This window comes from Manis pentadactyla, chromosome 12 (genome assembly GCF_030020395.1).
Source record: "Manis pentadactyla isolate mManPen7 chromosome 12, mManPen7.hap1, whole genome shotgun sequence".
Lineage (NCBI taxonomy): Eukaryota > Metazoa > Chordata > Mammalia > Pholidota > Manidae > Manis > Manis pentadactyla.
In genome coordinates, this window is record NC_080030.1 from 47,944,169 (window position 1) to 47,962,642 (window position 18,474).

General features: G+C 37.4%; 1 protein-coding gene across 12 annotated transcripts in view; it reads right to left on the minus strand.

The window, feature by feature from the left end:
* Window positions 1-18,474, minus strand: part of UTRN (utrophin) — a 483,718-nt gene that overhangs the window by 308,456 nt on the left and 156,788 nt on the right. For all 12 annotated transcript variants that reach the window (XM_036906868.2, XM_036906866.2, XM_057489131.1 and 9 more), the window contains 7 exons: window positions 18,004-18,245; window positions 17,658-17,838; window positions 15,613-15,758; window positions 13,770-13,982; window positions 5,901-6,014; window positions 5,100-5,255; window positions 729-899 (listed from right to left, as the gene is read on the minus strand). In XM_036906868.2, coding sequence (XP_036762763.2) covers window positions 729-899; window positions 5,100-5,255; window positions 5,901-6,014; window positions 13,770-13,982; window positions 15,613-15,758; window positions 17,658-17,838; window positions 18,004-18,245 — 1,223 coding nt within the window. The remainder of the gene's footprint in view (window positions 1-728; window positions 900-5,099; window positions 5,256-5,900; window positions 6,015-13,769; window positions 13,983-15,612; window positions 15,759-17,657; window positions 17,839-18,003; window positions 18,246-18,474) is intronic.

The following is an 18,474-nucleotide window of genomic DNA, read 5'->3' on the forward strand; positions in this document are numbered from 1 at the left end:
TGGGAAAGGTGCCAAGTTCTTTGATTCTATAAAAAAGACGGCATTCAAGACTATTGACACAGGAATATAAGTTTACAGGAAATATATCCTCTGGCCCCCAACTAATATTAAATCCCTTGACAATGTTCCTACTGCTAGGCTTACATGCTCCAGCAAAATGCAGATATTCACATACACCCCACATATAAACTGGAAGAATACATCTGATGAAGGAGGATAAACCCCAACAAAATTGGGAAGTCACTCTTGTTCCTAAAGAAAAATAATTCCTCCTTCCTGAAAAACTATGGAAATAGTGCTGATGGGCGCGCAACACTGTGAATGGTACAGATGCCACTGAATTTGAGTCATACTCTGTGACTCCCCAAGGTTTGAGTGCGGGACACTGTCTCAGGGGTCTTCAGGGACTCGAGTCATGCGCCATTCTGAACAAGTGGCTCAGCCACCTTGCCCTACTAATATCATAGCAGCTATCTTTCCACTGTTTTAATTTGAAATCCCACTATGAGATATTCTATGTGCATGTTGTGCTTGATTAGATAGATGACAGATAGATAGATAGATAGATAGATAGATAGATAGATAGATAGATAGATAGATAGATAGATAGACAGACAGACAAATATATATACAGATAGACAGACAAATATATAGACTGATAGACAGATTGACTGATGCTAAAGAAGGCAGAGAGCCCCAAAGTGCTGACACCAACCGCCCAGACGCACCTTCATCTCCTCCACAGCGCTCCCTAGTTCCTCTGGTGACTTGTATTCAAAATCCCTCTCCAGGTATTCCTCTTCCGCCTGCGCCATCCATTCCTGCATCTCTGCCAAGTCCTTCTTCAGGTTCACCGCCTTTTCCTGACTTTCAGACAACCTACGCTTTTGAATAGCAATCTAGAATGGAAAAACCATTCAGCCAAATAAACGAATGTTAGTACATTAAATGTCAATTTCTGGTTTCTAACATCTAAAAACACAGTGATAACTTTCCACTAAAAGTCTTCTGTTTTAAAATTCAGATAAAAATCCTCTCTACATTTTGTGCTAAAGTTGTGGAATATGTTCAGTGAAAGCAGTATTGTATCTGGGATTCCATATCACATTTTGGATGTTAGTCTAACCTGGAAATAGCTATTATAATTTTGAAAATGTTAACTTTTGACAGGGTAACCTCAAAGGAAGGAATCTGACCTATAGCAATAAAAGCATATATTTCAAAGAAATTTACTGTAGCATTCTTTATTACAGAAAAAAAAACCTGGAAGCAATCAAAATGTCCATTTTATCCTTTTTAACAGGATTTTCCATTAAGATTTCACTTTTAAAAGCAGAAAAGAAGAGGGTGCTATTAAAGATGTTCATAAAACACTGCTCTACAAACTTCTGGTTTTGATAATCTACTCTAGTTGTGTATTTCACACACATAAAAGTTATATTTGAAAATACTCATTTGTCTGAACTTAGTTCAACAACTTACTGAAACACTCAAGAGAAGCCTAAAAATATGTCCTAGAGATCCTCCCTCCATCCACACAGTGACTTCTACGGTGGGAGCAATCGCACCCCAGAGAGATCATCTGGCACTCACCCCACTAGTCTACCTACTCCTCAAATTAAATCTCACAGTGTGGTCACCTTGCCAGGGCTATCCTGCCCACAAAGGCCAGAACAGAAACAGGATGGCTGTCACTAGAGTAAAGGAGAATACTGGTGGCTTTCCTGTTCCCACTCTCCCAACAGGATCACAGTCATAAATACAGACAAGGACCCAACAGGAGGTTTGGTTTCACTGTCCCACACGGTGCTCTGGGACTCAGCCACCAGCTGTATGCACAGCTCTCATCCCCAGGTCCTGCAGACCAGCAGTTAACCTGGTGAGCTTTGTAAAGATAGACAGATGATTGATGGATAGATAGATAGATAGATAGATAGATAGATAGATAGATAGATAGATAGATAGATAGATAGATAGATAAATAGATAGATGATAGATAGATAGATAGATAGATAGACAGACAGATGATAGACAGATAATAGATGGACGGATGGATGGATAGATAGATAGATAAATGGATGGATGGATAGATAGATAGATAGATAGATAGATAGATAGATAGATAGATAGATGATAGAAAGATAAATAGATAGATCAATGGATGGATAGATCAATGGATGGATGGATAGATAGATGGATAGATGGATCAGTGGATGGATGGACAGATAGATGGATAGATGGATTAATGGATGGATAGATTAGATGATAGATAGATTAGATAGATGATAGATAGATGATAGATAGATAGATAGATAGATAGATAGATAGATAGATAGATAGATAGATAGATAATTCCTTGGGTCCCACTTCCAGAAAATTCCCCTTACTAGTAGTTTCTACACTCTAGCTAACTATACAATTTTCATGGATCCACAGCAAAATGAGGAAAAAAGGCAGTGTAGTGAACGTTTCAAAAAATACTCAAAATTATAACAAATTATCCTGAGATTATACACTTTCAATTTTTTGGCTTTAAAATATTATTCCTTTCATGGTATCATGAATATAATACATGAAATAGACTTTTTATTTATTGGTTGGTTTTATATGTCCACCCTCTCTTAGGAAAATAAAAACTGGGCAACATTACATTTGTCCAAAACTTCTTCAACCTTCTCACTACTTAATGAAATACTATAAATAGTCTGGAACTGCCTAAGACAATTTCTCACACATGCTGTTGCCTCCTTGAGGAGGACTTAAAACTTCCCATACATTTATTCTCATACATGAATCAACAGTAATTTGCAGTTAATTCTGAGTCACCATATGAGAATTTTCTGGAAGTGGGACCCAAGGAATATCTATTTATCTATCTATTATCTATTATCTATCTATCTTTAAAAAGCTCATATACATATGTAAAGATAGATACAAACATACATAGATTTAAATATTTATATTATATGTAAATATGCAATTATCATCTGTTGCCTTCCTTGTTACTCACTGGCACTGTCAAACCACTTTCCTTATTTACTTCCCCCGGAACCTCAGCAAATTCAAGCACAAACCATCAGATTATACAGAAATTTGCATTTAGCTCCAATAATAAATATTATAAAATTACTTTAAATGAGATAACAGTATTTTGGTTTTATAGAAGATTGTCCTGATTCATGGAGAAGCATGCTCAAGTATTTAGGGGTGAAGGGTCATGTTAGTTTTAACTTCCTGTCAAGAGTACATTTTTAACAACAACAAAAATGTGTATGTGTGTACACATGTGTTTGTAAAAAGAGTGGGAGAGAAAGAGAAAACAAATGTGGCAAAACACTGCCATTAGCAAACTTAGGAATGGGTATATTGCTGTACCCTGTACCAATATTTCAACTTATCTTTACATTTTAACATGTTCAATATAAGGAATTCGGAGGAAAACAATGAAAATAAACAAAATACCTAATGATGCAAATATACATTTTTCCTATGCAAACATTGACCACAAAATATGGTATTACAAGATATGTACTAACTATGGGACTGTCTGTGGACTATTCCTGTATTCCCTACTGTCTCCTCTCATTTCTCATCCCTTTCTCACTCACTTCAGCTATCTGTAACTTCACTCTTATTTCACTAACAAAACAGAAGTGATCAGAAGAGATCTGCACCACATTCCCACTGTCCCCACAGCTGCATTCCTTTCATTACTGTAGAGAAACAACCTGACAGCAATTCTTTCACTGAGAGAGTGGGTCTCACCCTCTCATACAATCACAGAACTCACTTCAGAAATTATCTTTTCTCTGTCTCTTCTGCATCATTATTTTCTCCTTCTAAGTGGGGTCCTCCTTTTTGGCATGCAAATATCCTGTAATATCTCAAGAATTACAGAAACACCTCTTTGGATCCCCATATCCCCCCACCACCCCATTTCTCTGCTCCCTTGAATAGAGAAATTTCCCAATGTTGGTTACACTTGTCCCAGTTCCCCATTTCCCATTCTTTCCTCGACATTCTCCAGTGTGACTTTCTCCAGCCCCAAGTACCCATGAAACTATTTTTCTCGAGGTCCGTATCTGGTCAGATATGAAGCTTGCTTTTCAGTTCTGAGTGGCCTCAGCCATCCTCACCTTTGGGCATGAAAAGCCTTCCCCACCTGGCCTCTGCGACCTCACACCCTCCTGGCATTTCTCCTCTGGCTGACCTTTCCTTCTGAGCATCCTTGGCCTCTGCCCCTTCCACCTTCTAGCAGTAAATGCTAAAGAGCTCCATTTGCATGGCTAATAATCTCCAATTTAACCCTTCCAGAATGGAAATCATCATTTCACCCACTCCCACAAAAGCTTCTCCTCCTTCAGTCTACACCATTTCAGTAAAAAGCACCACAATTCACACAAAGTGCAAGTTTGCCAAACTCCTGAGCTAACCTTGACTATTTATGTTTTCTTATATCACACATTCAATCCATTACTTGACTCCCATCTCTATTTTCCAAATACACCCCAAACTTAACATTTCTCATGACTTCCACCACTATCTTCCTAGCCCAAGGAGCCATCCTCTCTCTCTAAGACTGCAAAAGCCTCTTTTAAAAAATCCCCCTGTTTCCATTCTTGCTTTCCCAGGGCAAATTGTCCACATGGAAGTCAGAGTAATCTTCAAAGATCTATCACACATCACTTCCTTGCCCCAAACCCTCTCCTTCTGTGTGAAATTATACTTGAAACAAAATTCAAAATGCTTGCTTTGAAGGCCATATACAATTCATCCCACCTACATTCTGACCTCAAATCTTACCAACCCACAACTCCCCTCTTTATTCTGTTCTGGCTACTCTGCCTTTCTTGTTCTTTGCTGAACACGCCAACCTCATTCCCACTCAGGAGTCAACTGAATAATTAGCACCCTCCCTTCCTGAATAATTAGCACCCTCCCTTCATTTAAAAAAGATCCACTTCTTGTCCTAAGCTACTACCATCATGTAGTTACTGCACACCACTATTTTTCAAACTGAATGGACTCTAAATTCAATTAAGCCCAATTAAATCCAATACTACCTCTTAAAAACCACTGAGTAACATTGAAAAACTCACCTCCTTGCTACATTTCTCCAGTTGGGTTTGATAGTCAGCGAGTTTTGTCTGCACCCAGGTTTTGATTCCAGCAACTGGGCAGCTTCGAAGGTTAGCCTCTATCTCTTTCATGTCTTTCAGAGATGATTCAACCGTTTCCATTTCATTAACAAATGCCTGAACACATAAAATAAGCCCATGTTGAGTTCCTTCCTACCAAAGTGGATGTCCTAATTATAATTTGTCTACTTGTATCTCTGAAAATATTGTAAGGACAGACTACTTGGGAGTCAGCATTCTACTTAAGGAACAGTGAGCCTTGAGAAAAGCATTGCACCTGAGGGCTTCATATAGCCATCTGCCAAATTAGACTGGAAATACTTAACTCTCCCAGGGAATCGTACTTTTAATTAATTTAGAGAAGCCTAATGATTTCACCAAATATAAATCGCAAGCACTATTACTGGCAAACTTCATTTGTTCAATGTTTTTCTTCAAGCTTCACCATGTGGCACAATAAGAGCAATACAGATTGGTAACTATGACACTAAAATGGTCATAGTAACATAAAATAGCAGCTCCTAATGAACTGAAATTGCTCTTGTTCTCTCTATGCACAATTCTATAACCCTGGCCATATATATATATATATATATGAATAATCATTTTTTATTAACTATAAAGTCAAAATAGGTTTGGGATGAAAGATATTTTATCTAGCCTTATTGCCTGTCATATTCTTACAATTTTAATAATAGCAAATAATAAAGAAGAAGAAAATGCTCCTTATTACAGTGGGTTCCCTAAGTCAGCAGAACTCACAGAACACTGGTCCAGTTGTCTTTCCAGCCCCTCGGCGTCTCCGTGGACAGCCTGCTCTTTCATTAAGAAGTCTTTCACAGCAGCCATCCACTTCCCAATGACTTTTGAATCGGCCTAAATCGAACATGAAAACAAATGAGGAAATTACTCAGTGACATTCAACCCACTGCCTCTCAAGAACTATTATTACTGGAAAAAGGCAACTTTTCAAAACTTTGATAATATCATTTTCATTTATTTTCTTTTGAAAATCTTCCAACCTTGAAAATAACAATTTTCTTTGTGATTGATTAAAATTCTCAAGAAATGACAGTTTGGTGACCACTCTAAAAATGTCAAAATACTGTCCAGTAAACCAAGCTATTTTGCTTAAATGTGAGCATTTATCTATGATTAAAAATTCAAATTACAGGAAAAATGCTTTTCTAGGTATGATCAGTTAAATCTCTTGTTCTCATATAACTTAGAATAAATTTTATCCTAAAGGTAGCTACTCAAAGCAGGAATAAGTAAGTAACATTGTGGAAAATACAACAGATTGTTCTTCGCTCCTCTACTGGAGGCCTTGTTATCTGAGGCCACAGGACAGTCTGCTGCCCAGCAACATGCCTGCCCCAACATTTACGAGGCATCCACCTTAATCCGGTTATTGTGTATGGTGCTCCCCAGCATTTTCCAGAAAGACACATTTTCCAGAAAGAAAGAGACTTCAGAGAGGCAGTAACATTGGACCTGGGCCTTCAAGAATGTGATTAAGTAGGTCCAACTTGATGTCCAACACTAAAGGAAAGTAATGGTCATTTCCTTTCAAGGCCTCCCATTCCATCACTGCTCAGTCTGACTTGTTCATTACCCTTGTGTTGAGCTGAATTTGTTTTCTTGTGCCTTCTTCAATCTTTTGCTTCCCTAGGAGTGGATATAAATTTACTATTTTGTTCAGGAAAGACCTTTGGACTTGAAGCCAGCCACCATGTCTTACCCTTAGTCTTCCACTGGTTCAACGTTCCCAGTTCCTTCCATAATGTCTCTAGGACATGATAGCCATGTATGGCACTCCCCACTTTGATCTTGATCAACTTGCTCTGGAAACCACATCAATTTTTTTAACATCCTTACAATATGCTACATTAAACCAACTCCTAAGGCTGTATTCTCCTAAGGCTGGAATGAAGGGCCAGGACAGAACCTTACTGACAATTCATGAACAGGTATCACACTCACAAAACACCACCTAAAATTGTTTGTTTTATTTTTCTTACTGTAGTGTTATTTCTTTCTTGTTTCTTTTGTTTTGTTTTATTATTTGTTTGTAGATATGTATGTTTCACAATGTAATGGTTAGCTAAAACTCCAAAATTCCATAACTATCCCAAAATTACATTTCCCCTATCTCATACTGCTTGATTCACTTCTGTAACAAATTCAGGACTTGACATTTATAAACATTAAATTTTGCCTTGTTAACATTAATACCAACAGTATAACAATAAAAAGCCAACAAAATGATCTGCATGTTTAGTCTGTCCACTGTCGTATCAGTCATTCCTCCCAGCTTTCTCTCATCTGTAAGTCTGACCACGCAGTATCCTTTTTCTATTGGATTTTTTGTTGTTGTTGGGTTTTGAAGCTTTTTCCCAGTTGAAAAATAAGGCCACTGACAGTGCCTACCTGAGTGTTCCCCTTGAGGACACCATGTCATTCATTAATCAACAAACTTTGCACTAAGTTTTCAAAATACGGGAATCTACATAATACCAGCATCTAACTTTCTACATAATATTGGCATTTAACTAACTGCCTTTCCACCTCCTTTTTATAAGGTTACAAGAGATTTTCCCAAATACTTTACTGAAATCAAAACTTCAAAAATGATAATTTTGTAAGCATTTTGAATTAAATGAGTGTACATGAAATGTGAGACTATGAATCTCTGTGTCTAATAATCTTTGTGTCTACTAGCCTTTCTTAAAGAAATAAGTAAAAGAAAGCGATACTTAAAGGAAATGGGGCTGGGCATAGCTTAGGAGCAGTATTGCTGTTGATACCTGATGACCACAGCTTTCTTTCCTAAGCACATATAAGATCCCTGGATGGTCATTTTTCTACAGCTTTGCAGGAATGGACATCAAGCTTATTTCTAGAAGCTTAGCTTTCAGAAAATTACATTGCCCCTTAATTAGGACATTCATCCACCTCCATTTTCCTGGTAATTTCTCACAAGGTGCGTAATGTGACCTAGAGATTATGGGTAAAAATCCTGCATTACTTGAGATGTAGATTTAGGCCTCTGAAGGACCTGCAGTTTTCCACCTAACTCCTAACTGAGGCTCTAATGCACTCTCAGTAATGACCATTCTATACTGCATGTTTGCAGGGCTATTCTCTAATGAAGATGGGAAGCAAAAAGTGCTTGTATGTTCAGGCCTTTCTGCCTCCTCTATTAACATGACCTCACCCTAAGCAGGCACTCCCTCAGCCCCTTCCTCCAAACACAGCTCTGGAAGCCCTCTCGGTCACACTGGGCGCTTGCTTCATGCTCCCTTTCCCTCTGCTCTTTAGCTTGTCTGTCACTCTTCCCACAGGCCCACCCTACTCTCTTGCTCTTATTATTTTCAGTGGGCAACATATCTCTTCTTCTGGGGTTGCTCTAGCATTTCAAGATCTTATCACAGAAGACTGATGGGGGGAAAGCTGCTCAGGGCAGGGTGGGGTGGGGTGTACAAAAAGATGAAAGTGCAGAATGAGAGAAAACATGAATATATCTCTAGAGTTCATGTAAGACTTTTTTTTTCTGTCCATTTAACTTGCTGCCACTTACTGCACTGCTCACCTCCCTGCCAGGCTTTTTAGGAATTCAAGGCAGCATTACTGTGGGATAACTGCACAATTCATTAAATCAAGTTTTGAATAAGAAAACTGATACTCTTGTGGGCCAAGGATTTTTGAAATTGATATGGAAGCATTTATATTCAAAGGCTATTTTAGTCACAATCAGCCTTGACTAAAGCACGTGGCCTCAACAATCCCAGTCCTTGGCATGTGAGATGGAGTTTTCTAGCTCGACCCCCTTCCTTCGTCCCTGTCTCAGACACACACACAGACCCAGGTGGGCACATGCAGTCCACATGCACCTGTTCCTGCTATCTCATACACTTTAACCTCAGAAAAAAGAAAGAAGAAACCAACAGACACAGACAGGCCATGCAGACCAATTGATCATCCAAAAAGTAAGTGAGAAGAATCTGAAAAGCTGTTTTCATTATTAAAGCTCCTGCACCTAATCTGGACCATCCTGCATTCTGGGAGGCAGTGTGCCCCACGAAGAGAAGGACTATGGTGTGAATACTAAGTTAAGCACTTTACCAGACATGAAGCCTTGAGGAACTGATAAACTTATAGCTCATCTATAAAATAGGAATTGCAACAACTACCTCACACTGCAAAAAATTGGTAGCTATTATTACTAAGATCCACTAAACCAAGTGTTTTACTGTCAAGATGAACCCCATAAAGCCACCATCTCCAGGTTCTAGTGCTTATTCCCATCAGAGATGTCCCAAGAGTGAGCAGCTGGAGGGAGGACATGTTTGCAGAGAGTCACTGCAATGTGCTCAACTGCTGCGCCTACATTGATGCTTGTCCTACCATTGTCACTGCCTAAAAGTTAACTGTCAGAGCAACTGTTTATAATATTCCTGATGAGATCTGGCTGAATTCAAGTCAGCAGAAGGAAGCCAAGCAAATAAGGCCCAGACTTTAGAAATGCCTGGTAGCAGTGGACTCACATGACAGCCCTATCCTGTGGCGATACCACGTGGGGAGAGTTACGAAGGCACTAAGATCAGTTCTAGCTACCACAGGTGCGCAGGTAAGTGTGGGTGCTGGGAGGCCCTGCTCTGCTAGCCAAGATACCCTCTTTTCCTGGAAGGAAAATATTGTCTCTATCCATTTATATCAAATGCTTCCTGTGCTTTTAAAAAACATCAGAATTCTGCTCATCTGTAAGTCAATTGTACAGCAAAGAGGTCACAAAGAAATCCAAAGCATTCACATGGAAGTATGTCTCTGCCCAGTTAAAGCATTCAGCTGGTTCATTTATGAGTTTCTAATATACAGTAATGAATATTTCATTTTTTCTCCACCTCCGTCCACTTGCAGAATGAATATAGGTATATTCATACCAATTCAGTTGAATTGATATGAATATTGAATTCAATATATATTCAATTGAACTCAATACTGAATTCAATTGAATATGAATTCAATATATATATATATATACACACACATTTCATGAATATATATCCCTATATTCATTCTGCAGAGGAATATATATGTTCAAATTGGATAACTTCTAAAGTTCTATCTTCCTTTGGGGGGACCTCAGTTCTCTTAAAGCAATAAAAAATAACTTTTATTAGCAAATTTCTTAAACAAACATGTCACTTCACATGCAAAAATCATAATAAACTGTAAGTGCTAATTTATGGCACCCATTTCTCCTTCCTATTTATACTCACAAATTCTCAAAAAATGTAAAATGACTAACATAGTAGTTTGGAATAGCAAAGTATCATATAGTCTAGTTTGGAAGGGCCAAAATTCTTCATGACCATTACCACTCAAAAGCAGTGATTTGTAAACACTTCAGCTGGACACCTGCTGCTCGGTCATGGAATAGGAATGCAAGGTCATCAGAACAGCTCCTATGACCCTATCACAACCCATCTCCCAGCCCGGCCCTGAGCTAAGGTTGGAGGATATCTAACACTTGGTAACTCCAGGTTTAAGACAATAAGATTCCAAAGTACACAGCTACGTCCCAACATTTTGTTGACAGCTAAATTCTTGGCATTTTATTTTGCTCCCTCCCCATCTGGTGGAATGTCCACAGCTTTGCAAGCAGTCAATCTCTATCCCACGCCATTATTTTCCAACAACAGAAACCTAAGATGCAAATAACAAGATCACCCTACAACTATTGTAGGATAATAGGAAAAAGTAGCACGTAACTATAAAAATACTTTCAACGTTGAAATGTGCTCTGTCAATGAAAGGCATTATTATTTTTAGTAGCAGGATACATACTCCCAGCTCATGCATTTGCATACTATCTGTTTAAATGTCCCTCATGGAGCTCTGATATCACTTGTTTCTAATATGGTGGGAGAAAATGGTTAGAATTAGTAATATCCACGAGCTTTTCTTTTTCACTTTGAATATGTTAACCTCCAGCAAGGGTCCAATGTCACTGTTAGCTGCCTCCAGAAAAGGAAATGGTAACAGGGAAGAAAGGGAACTCTAAGGGTTCACTCTAAACACTTGTCTATTATTCAATTTCTTCACAATGAGCAATCTTTGTGTATGACCTATATAATTAAAAATAAATAAGTTAACCACTTCATTCCCAAGAAACACCATCATAAGTTGGCATTGTATCAAAACCCTCATGCCTTAAAGATAAAGAGAATTTAAATGTTTCTAAAAAGCTGTGCATCAACTCATTGAAAAAAAGAGAAACACTGTTAACCTACAGATGATTATTTATTGTAGTTATCTTTGGGTTAAGATTAAAAGTTCTCCTGAGTAAATTGTGAGTAGTTAACTAACAAGCAATGCCTTCAAAGCACAGCAAATATAGGAGAAAAAGTGTTCTTTAGAATTAAAAACTTATTTCAATGAAGAAGTTGAACAATTAGTAAATACAGATATTATCAACAATCTTATAGTTAGGAGATAAAAAGTAAATAAAATACAACTGGACAGTACAGATCTGCTACCATAATAACAAAAAAAAAAATCTAAATATCCAGACCCACATATTTGAGGTGGGTTGTTTTTTATGGTCATAAATTTGGCATGCATTCCAACTGGCCACTTCAAGTGCCTGGATTAATTCCACTAGTAAAAACAACCCCCTAAAACCTAGTGCTGTATTACTATAGCCACAGGACTCTCATTTCTGTTTTGAAAGAATAGTTATTCTCTTTAAATTCCATATGGAAATACTGGCACACCTTTAGCTAACCCTAAAACTCACTTTCAAGGGTCAAAAGAACTTTTGGGTTAACCTTTGCCTGTAAATTCCCCTGACTATATCTCAGATTACAATTTGAAAAGAAAGCGATGATCTTTGGAGAAGATGGGAAATATTTAATCCAGCCTTGCTCAGCCTTGGCCCTACTGACATTTTGGTCAGAAAATTATTTTGTTTGTGGGATGTCCTGTGCATTAGCTAATACCTTGCCCTCTACCCACTAGATACCAACAGCACCCTCCCTTCTTCCTCAGTTGTAACCAACAAAAATCTATCTAAACATTAACAAATGTCCTCTGGGGATCAAAACACCCTTGGTTGAGAAACACTAATAATTCAGTGCTTGTACCATAATCAAAAATTTTAAAATCATAAACAAAGGTAATTCTGGTTTTTTAAGTTGGAAAGAATTACATCTGAAGACAGAGAAGGTGAAGTGGATCCATCACAAAGCTAAACGAGTCAAAATTATTAAGCTACATATAAAACACTCTTCATCAAAATTAATGGCTTATTCTAATGAGGTCTCAGTGTAGAACTGCAGCTTACACTTAGAGAAAACTACATCCTTCGACTACCACCACACAGAACCCTCACCATCTTATTCTCCTGGTCATTGACTGGAACTGGCCATTGGTTCCAGGGTCAAAGAACTTCCCTCCAAGATCAGAGGTCACCTCTCTTGTCTCATATTTCTGGATCCCTTCACACTAATCCCTAACAGTCTATTAGGCCCTTTCCTACCATGTTCTCTGATTTTGGTTTATGAAAACACACCATTTTCATAAATTTAGTTTTCATTTTCAATCTTTTTCCTTTTTTAATATCCTTTACACAAATTCATACACACACACACATACATATTTTATATGTATGTGTGTGTGTGTGTGTATTCTCTGGGACTCTAAATCCAAACACAAAATTCCTAAAATTAAGTCCATTACTAATCTCATTTCATTCATTGAAAAATATTTATTGAGTGTCTTCAATGTGCTGGGTACTGTTCTAGAAGTGCACCTTGGGATAGATCAGAGGGAAAAAATATAACAAAACACAAAAGACCAAGGTAAAGAGGCCCTGGGAGGATATGGAAGAGAGTATGATTGATTTATTTTTTATCCAAACCTTCCTTATTAGCAAACCAGGGGTTTGATACCTCTACTTCTCCATCTTCCTCAGAGGTTGATTGTTGAAATCCGGACTCTCTCACCTGACAATGACTCTTACCACTTTCTCCTTATGTCCTTACATTTATCCTTTCCTCTGAAACTTTATCACTGCTTCATCTGTTGACATTTTCAGATGTAGCGAAGGATCCTGCTTCTGAATTCTCATGTCCCACAGATTGCCTGCTTTCTCAATCTGACACTGTGTGTCAATGGCCTAGTTTAGATTTTTCAACTCCAAATGCTTAAAATCCTCAAAAACCAGCATCTAGGACTCAGCTCTCTGCTACAAGCTTGGCAACATTTACCCCTTTAACCAAGTCACTGCTGTAAGTTAATCATCAGCCTGCATTATCATACAAGCTCTTCATCCCCAAAACACTTTGAGACATTATTTTGACCATTTTTAAGCAATTTTCGCTTATCTTTAAGGTCCAGTTTACCTCTACCAAGAAGTCCTTTTTGCAAGGCAAAAGGACATACATGTATTCTCCGGCACATTAGAAATATGATTTTGGCAAGCAAGTTAGAAATCCCAACTTCAGTACATAATAAATGTAGGATGAGAAGAAATGCAAAATACTCACACAAGAGATACTCAAGTCTCACAAGACAATTACTATTTTACTGCAGTAAACTTGAACTCCTAATGGCCTCTGGATTTACCTCAAAAGCTCTGAGTTTAGGGGTAATTTCTTCCAGCAAATGCCTATCTTTGGAAACCTTGACCTTTAGTTTGTTCCACTTTCCTTGAATATCATCAAATTCTTCCTTGTACATTTTTTCGGCATCGGAAGAAACATTTTTCTCCAAAGCTTTTGTTTCTTCTGCAAGTTTATATAATGCAGGTTTTTGATTCTCAAGGATGTCATCAAGGACCTGGGGAAAAAATGTTGAAAGATTTAAAAATATACACAATAATTTGTACAGACATAATAAGGCTATATGCAGTCTAAAGTCATTTTTTTCAAAAGCATTCAATGAAAAAATTTATTTTAAGATAATCATGAAAAAAAAAGCATAATCAAAACAGTTAGAGCTTTCCTTTCATGAGTTGTACATGGGCCAGACATGATCTATTCTCCACACCAAAACTCAGCGGGCCAACCACACCCAGCCAGGCCCAAGTGTGCAGTGAGCAATGGCTGGTCGGTTTCATCTGATGGAACAGTGCAGAGCCAAAGATCCTAAATGACCCAGGAAGCACTTTTATTCAACACTGAAAAAGAAGAATGTATCGATTCACTAGATATTCTTCATTTTATTAAAAATATTTTAGCAAAGAAGTAAAAAGCTAACCTTTTCAAACAATAAGGCTTCTCTCTCACTTACCAACTTAACATTTCCCTGTATGGCCCCGGAAGATGACTGGTTAGCCAGAGACGGGTAAGATTCCTCAAGGGAGGAACAACCTAAGACAGGCACAGTCGCAGGGGGGCCATCAGGTGAGAAATTGGGGATCAACAGAGGTGAGGCTTAGAACCCCACCCTCCCTGTTTTGAGAGAAATCTTCTGCATCCGTGGATGTTTTATTGCCCTTGTCTAGCTTGGATTAACACATAGTCTACAGGCACACACCTGATCATCTACATTTGCTCTCTTACAACACTAAACTATGTTTTCTACCTTTATCTGGTATCTACCTACCACTTCAGCATTTTATTAAAAATAATAATAATAGAGAAATGTGGTATCCACATATAAATCAAGTATAAAAATCAAATGAATATTCATATTTGAACTGACTGTTTATAGTTCATAATGCATGAGCAAAACCAAAAATTTCTGTGATGACTGCCCTTGTACTGTTCACTATGCAACTTATTCACTATGTAAGAATTTGTTCTCCATGTAAGAACTTGTTCATTATGCTTCAGAAGATTGGAGACTGACGAAAATTAGGCTTGGGGTGGATTAATGATTGTGCATTGAGCATTGACTCCCCTATACAGAATTTTATTGTTGTTAACAACCATTTGATCAATAAATATGCGAGATGCCCTCTCAAAAAAAAAAAAAAAAAGTACACACTTCCAATTGTAAAATAAATAAGTAACCGGGATGTAATGTATAGTATAAGGAATATAGTCAAAATATTGTAACAACTTTGGATGGTGATAGCTGGTAGCTAGAATTATCATGTATATAAATGTTGAATCACTGTGTTGTACACCTGAAACTAATGTAATACCGTGTGTCAAATTAGAAAAAATAATTATCTACAAAAAAAAAAAATATTTTAGCAGATTAGGAACAGGTTGAGAATTTTAGACTAATTACAATAGCAGGAGAAAATATACTTTTATTCTATTAAAAATAAATAATAACTATTTTTTCTTTTACCTAAATCCCTCCATTATAGTAAATCATCATCAAATATAAGAACTTTTTGACCAATTTGGACCATAAATGACTAATATTTTTTAAGTAGCTGAAAAACCATTTCAAAATAAGTGATGTGAGCTATTAAAAATGACCCTAGACTTCTAAGATCCAAAGTATGAATTACCTTTTTTTCTTGTAAGGCCTTCTCGACCTTTGCAAAATCATTCAAGACATTCAGAGATGTCTGGGCCTTATTTTCTGTATCATTTAACATATCTTTCAGTGTTTTCAATGTTTCCAAATATGCACGTCCAGGCTGGCTCTTCAGTTCTGTTTATTTAAAAATACTTTCTTTTAGAAAATACTATTAGGACCATAACACAATTACATATAGGTGAATTCTAATACATGAAAAGTTAAACTCTGTAATTAAAATTAAAAAGGGTCTTTGTTAGTTGCTAAAATAAATCATTCCATTGGCATTTCTTAGAGTATGTGATTTCATTCCTGAGGATGTTGATGTCTGAAACACAACTATTCTACTGTCATTTCTCTTCATCTTGTCATGACGAAATGTCTCTCTGAAGATGGCACTACAGTGTTTCTTCTGTCTCATATAATCTCTTTTTTCCCCAGTAGCTACACAAAGAATAAAAGAAAACCAAGATCCCTTCAACCAGTCTTCCACTAAGCTCAAGGCTATAGACAAACTGCCATCTACAGAGTGGTGGACACAGGTGCTGAGAAATAATGACCACAGAGCCAGCTGGAATGGTGGCTACTTCAGCCACTAAGGTAAAGTTGCAGACAAGCAACACTTGTGTGGAAAGGAAATAAGCTCATCTGAAGCACAAAGTGGCAAAAACAACTAGCAGCAAAAGCTATGAAAACTAGCAGCATTAGTCACAACAGCCAAAGGGTGGAAACAATCCAAATGCCCATCAAGAGAAGGGACAAAATGTGGTCACTGGAATTTTATTTGGTCTTAAAAAAGGAAGGAAGTTTCTGACACATGCTACCCACATGGATGAACTTTGTGGATGTTACACTAAGTGAAATATACCAGTCACATACAAAAAAAATGTATGATTCCACTTATTAGAGGCATCAAAAAGAGTCAAACACATAGAAACTGAAAGTAGAATGGAGGTTGCCAGAGGCTGGAAGGTGGAGGAAATGGAGAGATGCTATGAAGTGCATACAGGAAATTTCAGTTTTACAAGATGAAAAAGTTCTGAAGATTGGCTCTACAATAATGTGAATAGATTTAACACTACTGAGCCACACGTAAGTGGCTAAAATGATAAATTTTATGTTATGTGTATTTCACCACAACTAAAGACAAAAAAATAAATTTTAAATGTTTTTTCAAGAAATGAAACATTTAAACTGCATACTGGTTCTTGTCAAAAATGAAAGCATATTTCATACCAGTGAATTGAATAAAGCAGTATTTTCAAACACTTATTTCACATTCTATGTTAACTGAAATCAATGAACAAAAAGCATGGTTTCCAAATGCCTCTCCAGGAGAAAAGCAGCATGATGCACTTGCTTACCACACACACATACAGATTCTTTAACTCATGACACAATCTGCAATTGCTACAAGTAAGGGCATGGTTAAAGTTATAGTTGTTTAGCATGTACTCCCGGAAACTTTACATAATACAAAATTCCTGACTTACACAATAGCTAAGGAGAAAAAATGTAATTTACGAAGCACATGCTCTCAAAAGTTTCAGTAGTTAACTTCCCAAAAGTAGGTTTATTCCAAAGGTAAAAAGTCTTTGAAATTTTTCAGACTTTGAAAGAGGGACATGTTTTTTTTTTTAAAGAGGAGATGGTATTGCTAAAACTTAAACCATGTTGAGGAAACAGAAGTAAGTGAACAGCCCTATTAGTAATGGTAGTAGCTGGCCTCCTGCAAGGGTAGGGAGAAACAGAACCCTTTAAAAAAAAAACTCCTTAAAATTCCTCATAGCCTATTAGAACAATTTAGAGTACGTGAAAGCTGTCGGCAATCTTACAAACAAGCCTAAATCCAGGAAATAGTCTGAATATTCTTTAAGACCGGGACGAGTAGCAGGCGCAGAGGAAAAGAAAGTGAGGCTGGTACAAAACAAGCAAGTGTGCTAAAGGTGTAAATATTGGGAGTAATTTTTAAATTAAGGCAAACCATGAGAGGAGATGAGATCATTGATTAAGAAAAATCAGAACACGATTTACCATTCTCTAGCTGTTGCTGACGATCCTCTAAATGCTGTCGCACAGCTTGGTAGCGGCCCAGAAAGCTATCAAAGCCTTGCTGGACAAAATCTGGAGCAGAAGGTAAAGACTTCAGGGCTGAACAGCTTGCACGCACCGTTTCAATTCTGGGGTGGAGGCCTAGGAGGTCTGTCAGTTCCCGCTATGGAAGAGAAAAAAATAGTCACAGAACTTGCTGAAGATGAAACGCTTCACAGAAAGCTAATCAGAGCAGAATTAACCTAAAGTTCATGATACAAGTAACATCTTCTTTAAATACAGGACCGTACACAGGATTCTTTCAGGTTTGGAAGGGTTGTCCCCTTACCTGACAGGAGTCCTTCAAACTCAGCAAGGACTGCTGGGGAGACTCTGAAAGGGGGGTACATTTTACCCACTCCTCCTTAGTTTGTATGGTCTTTTCAAGATCATCAAGCTGTTTAAAGTAAGCATTTATATCTTCCTGTAGCTGGATCTTTCTTGCCAGATCTTCCAAATGCTGAGACACATCCTTCCATTCTGATAATACCTTCTCCAGAATATTTTTCATTTCTTCAGTTGGAATACCTTCTACGCAGACATGAAAAATAAGCAGATACTTCATGTATTATTACAAAGCTTGTTTTGAATTTGTTAACAAGGTTCTAATCTATTCAAAATCCTAAGGCTATGTCACCTATAATGAGTGATCACTTCCTTAAGTCTCTTTTAACAAAACAAACAATTTAAATCATGCCCTTAAAAAATAACTCTGTTTAATTCCTTGACCAAAGTGGGAGAGGGGGAGCTTGAAAGAGCA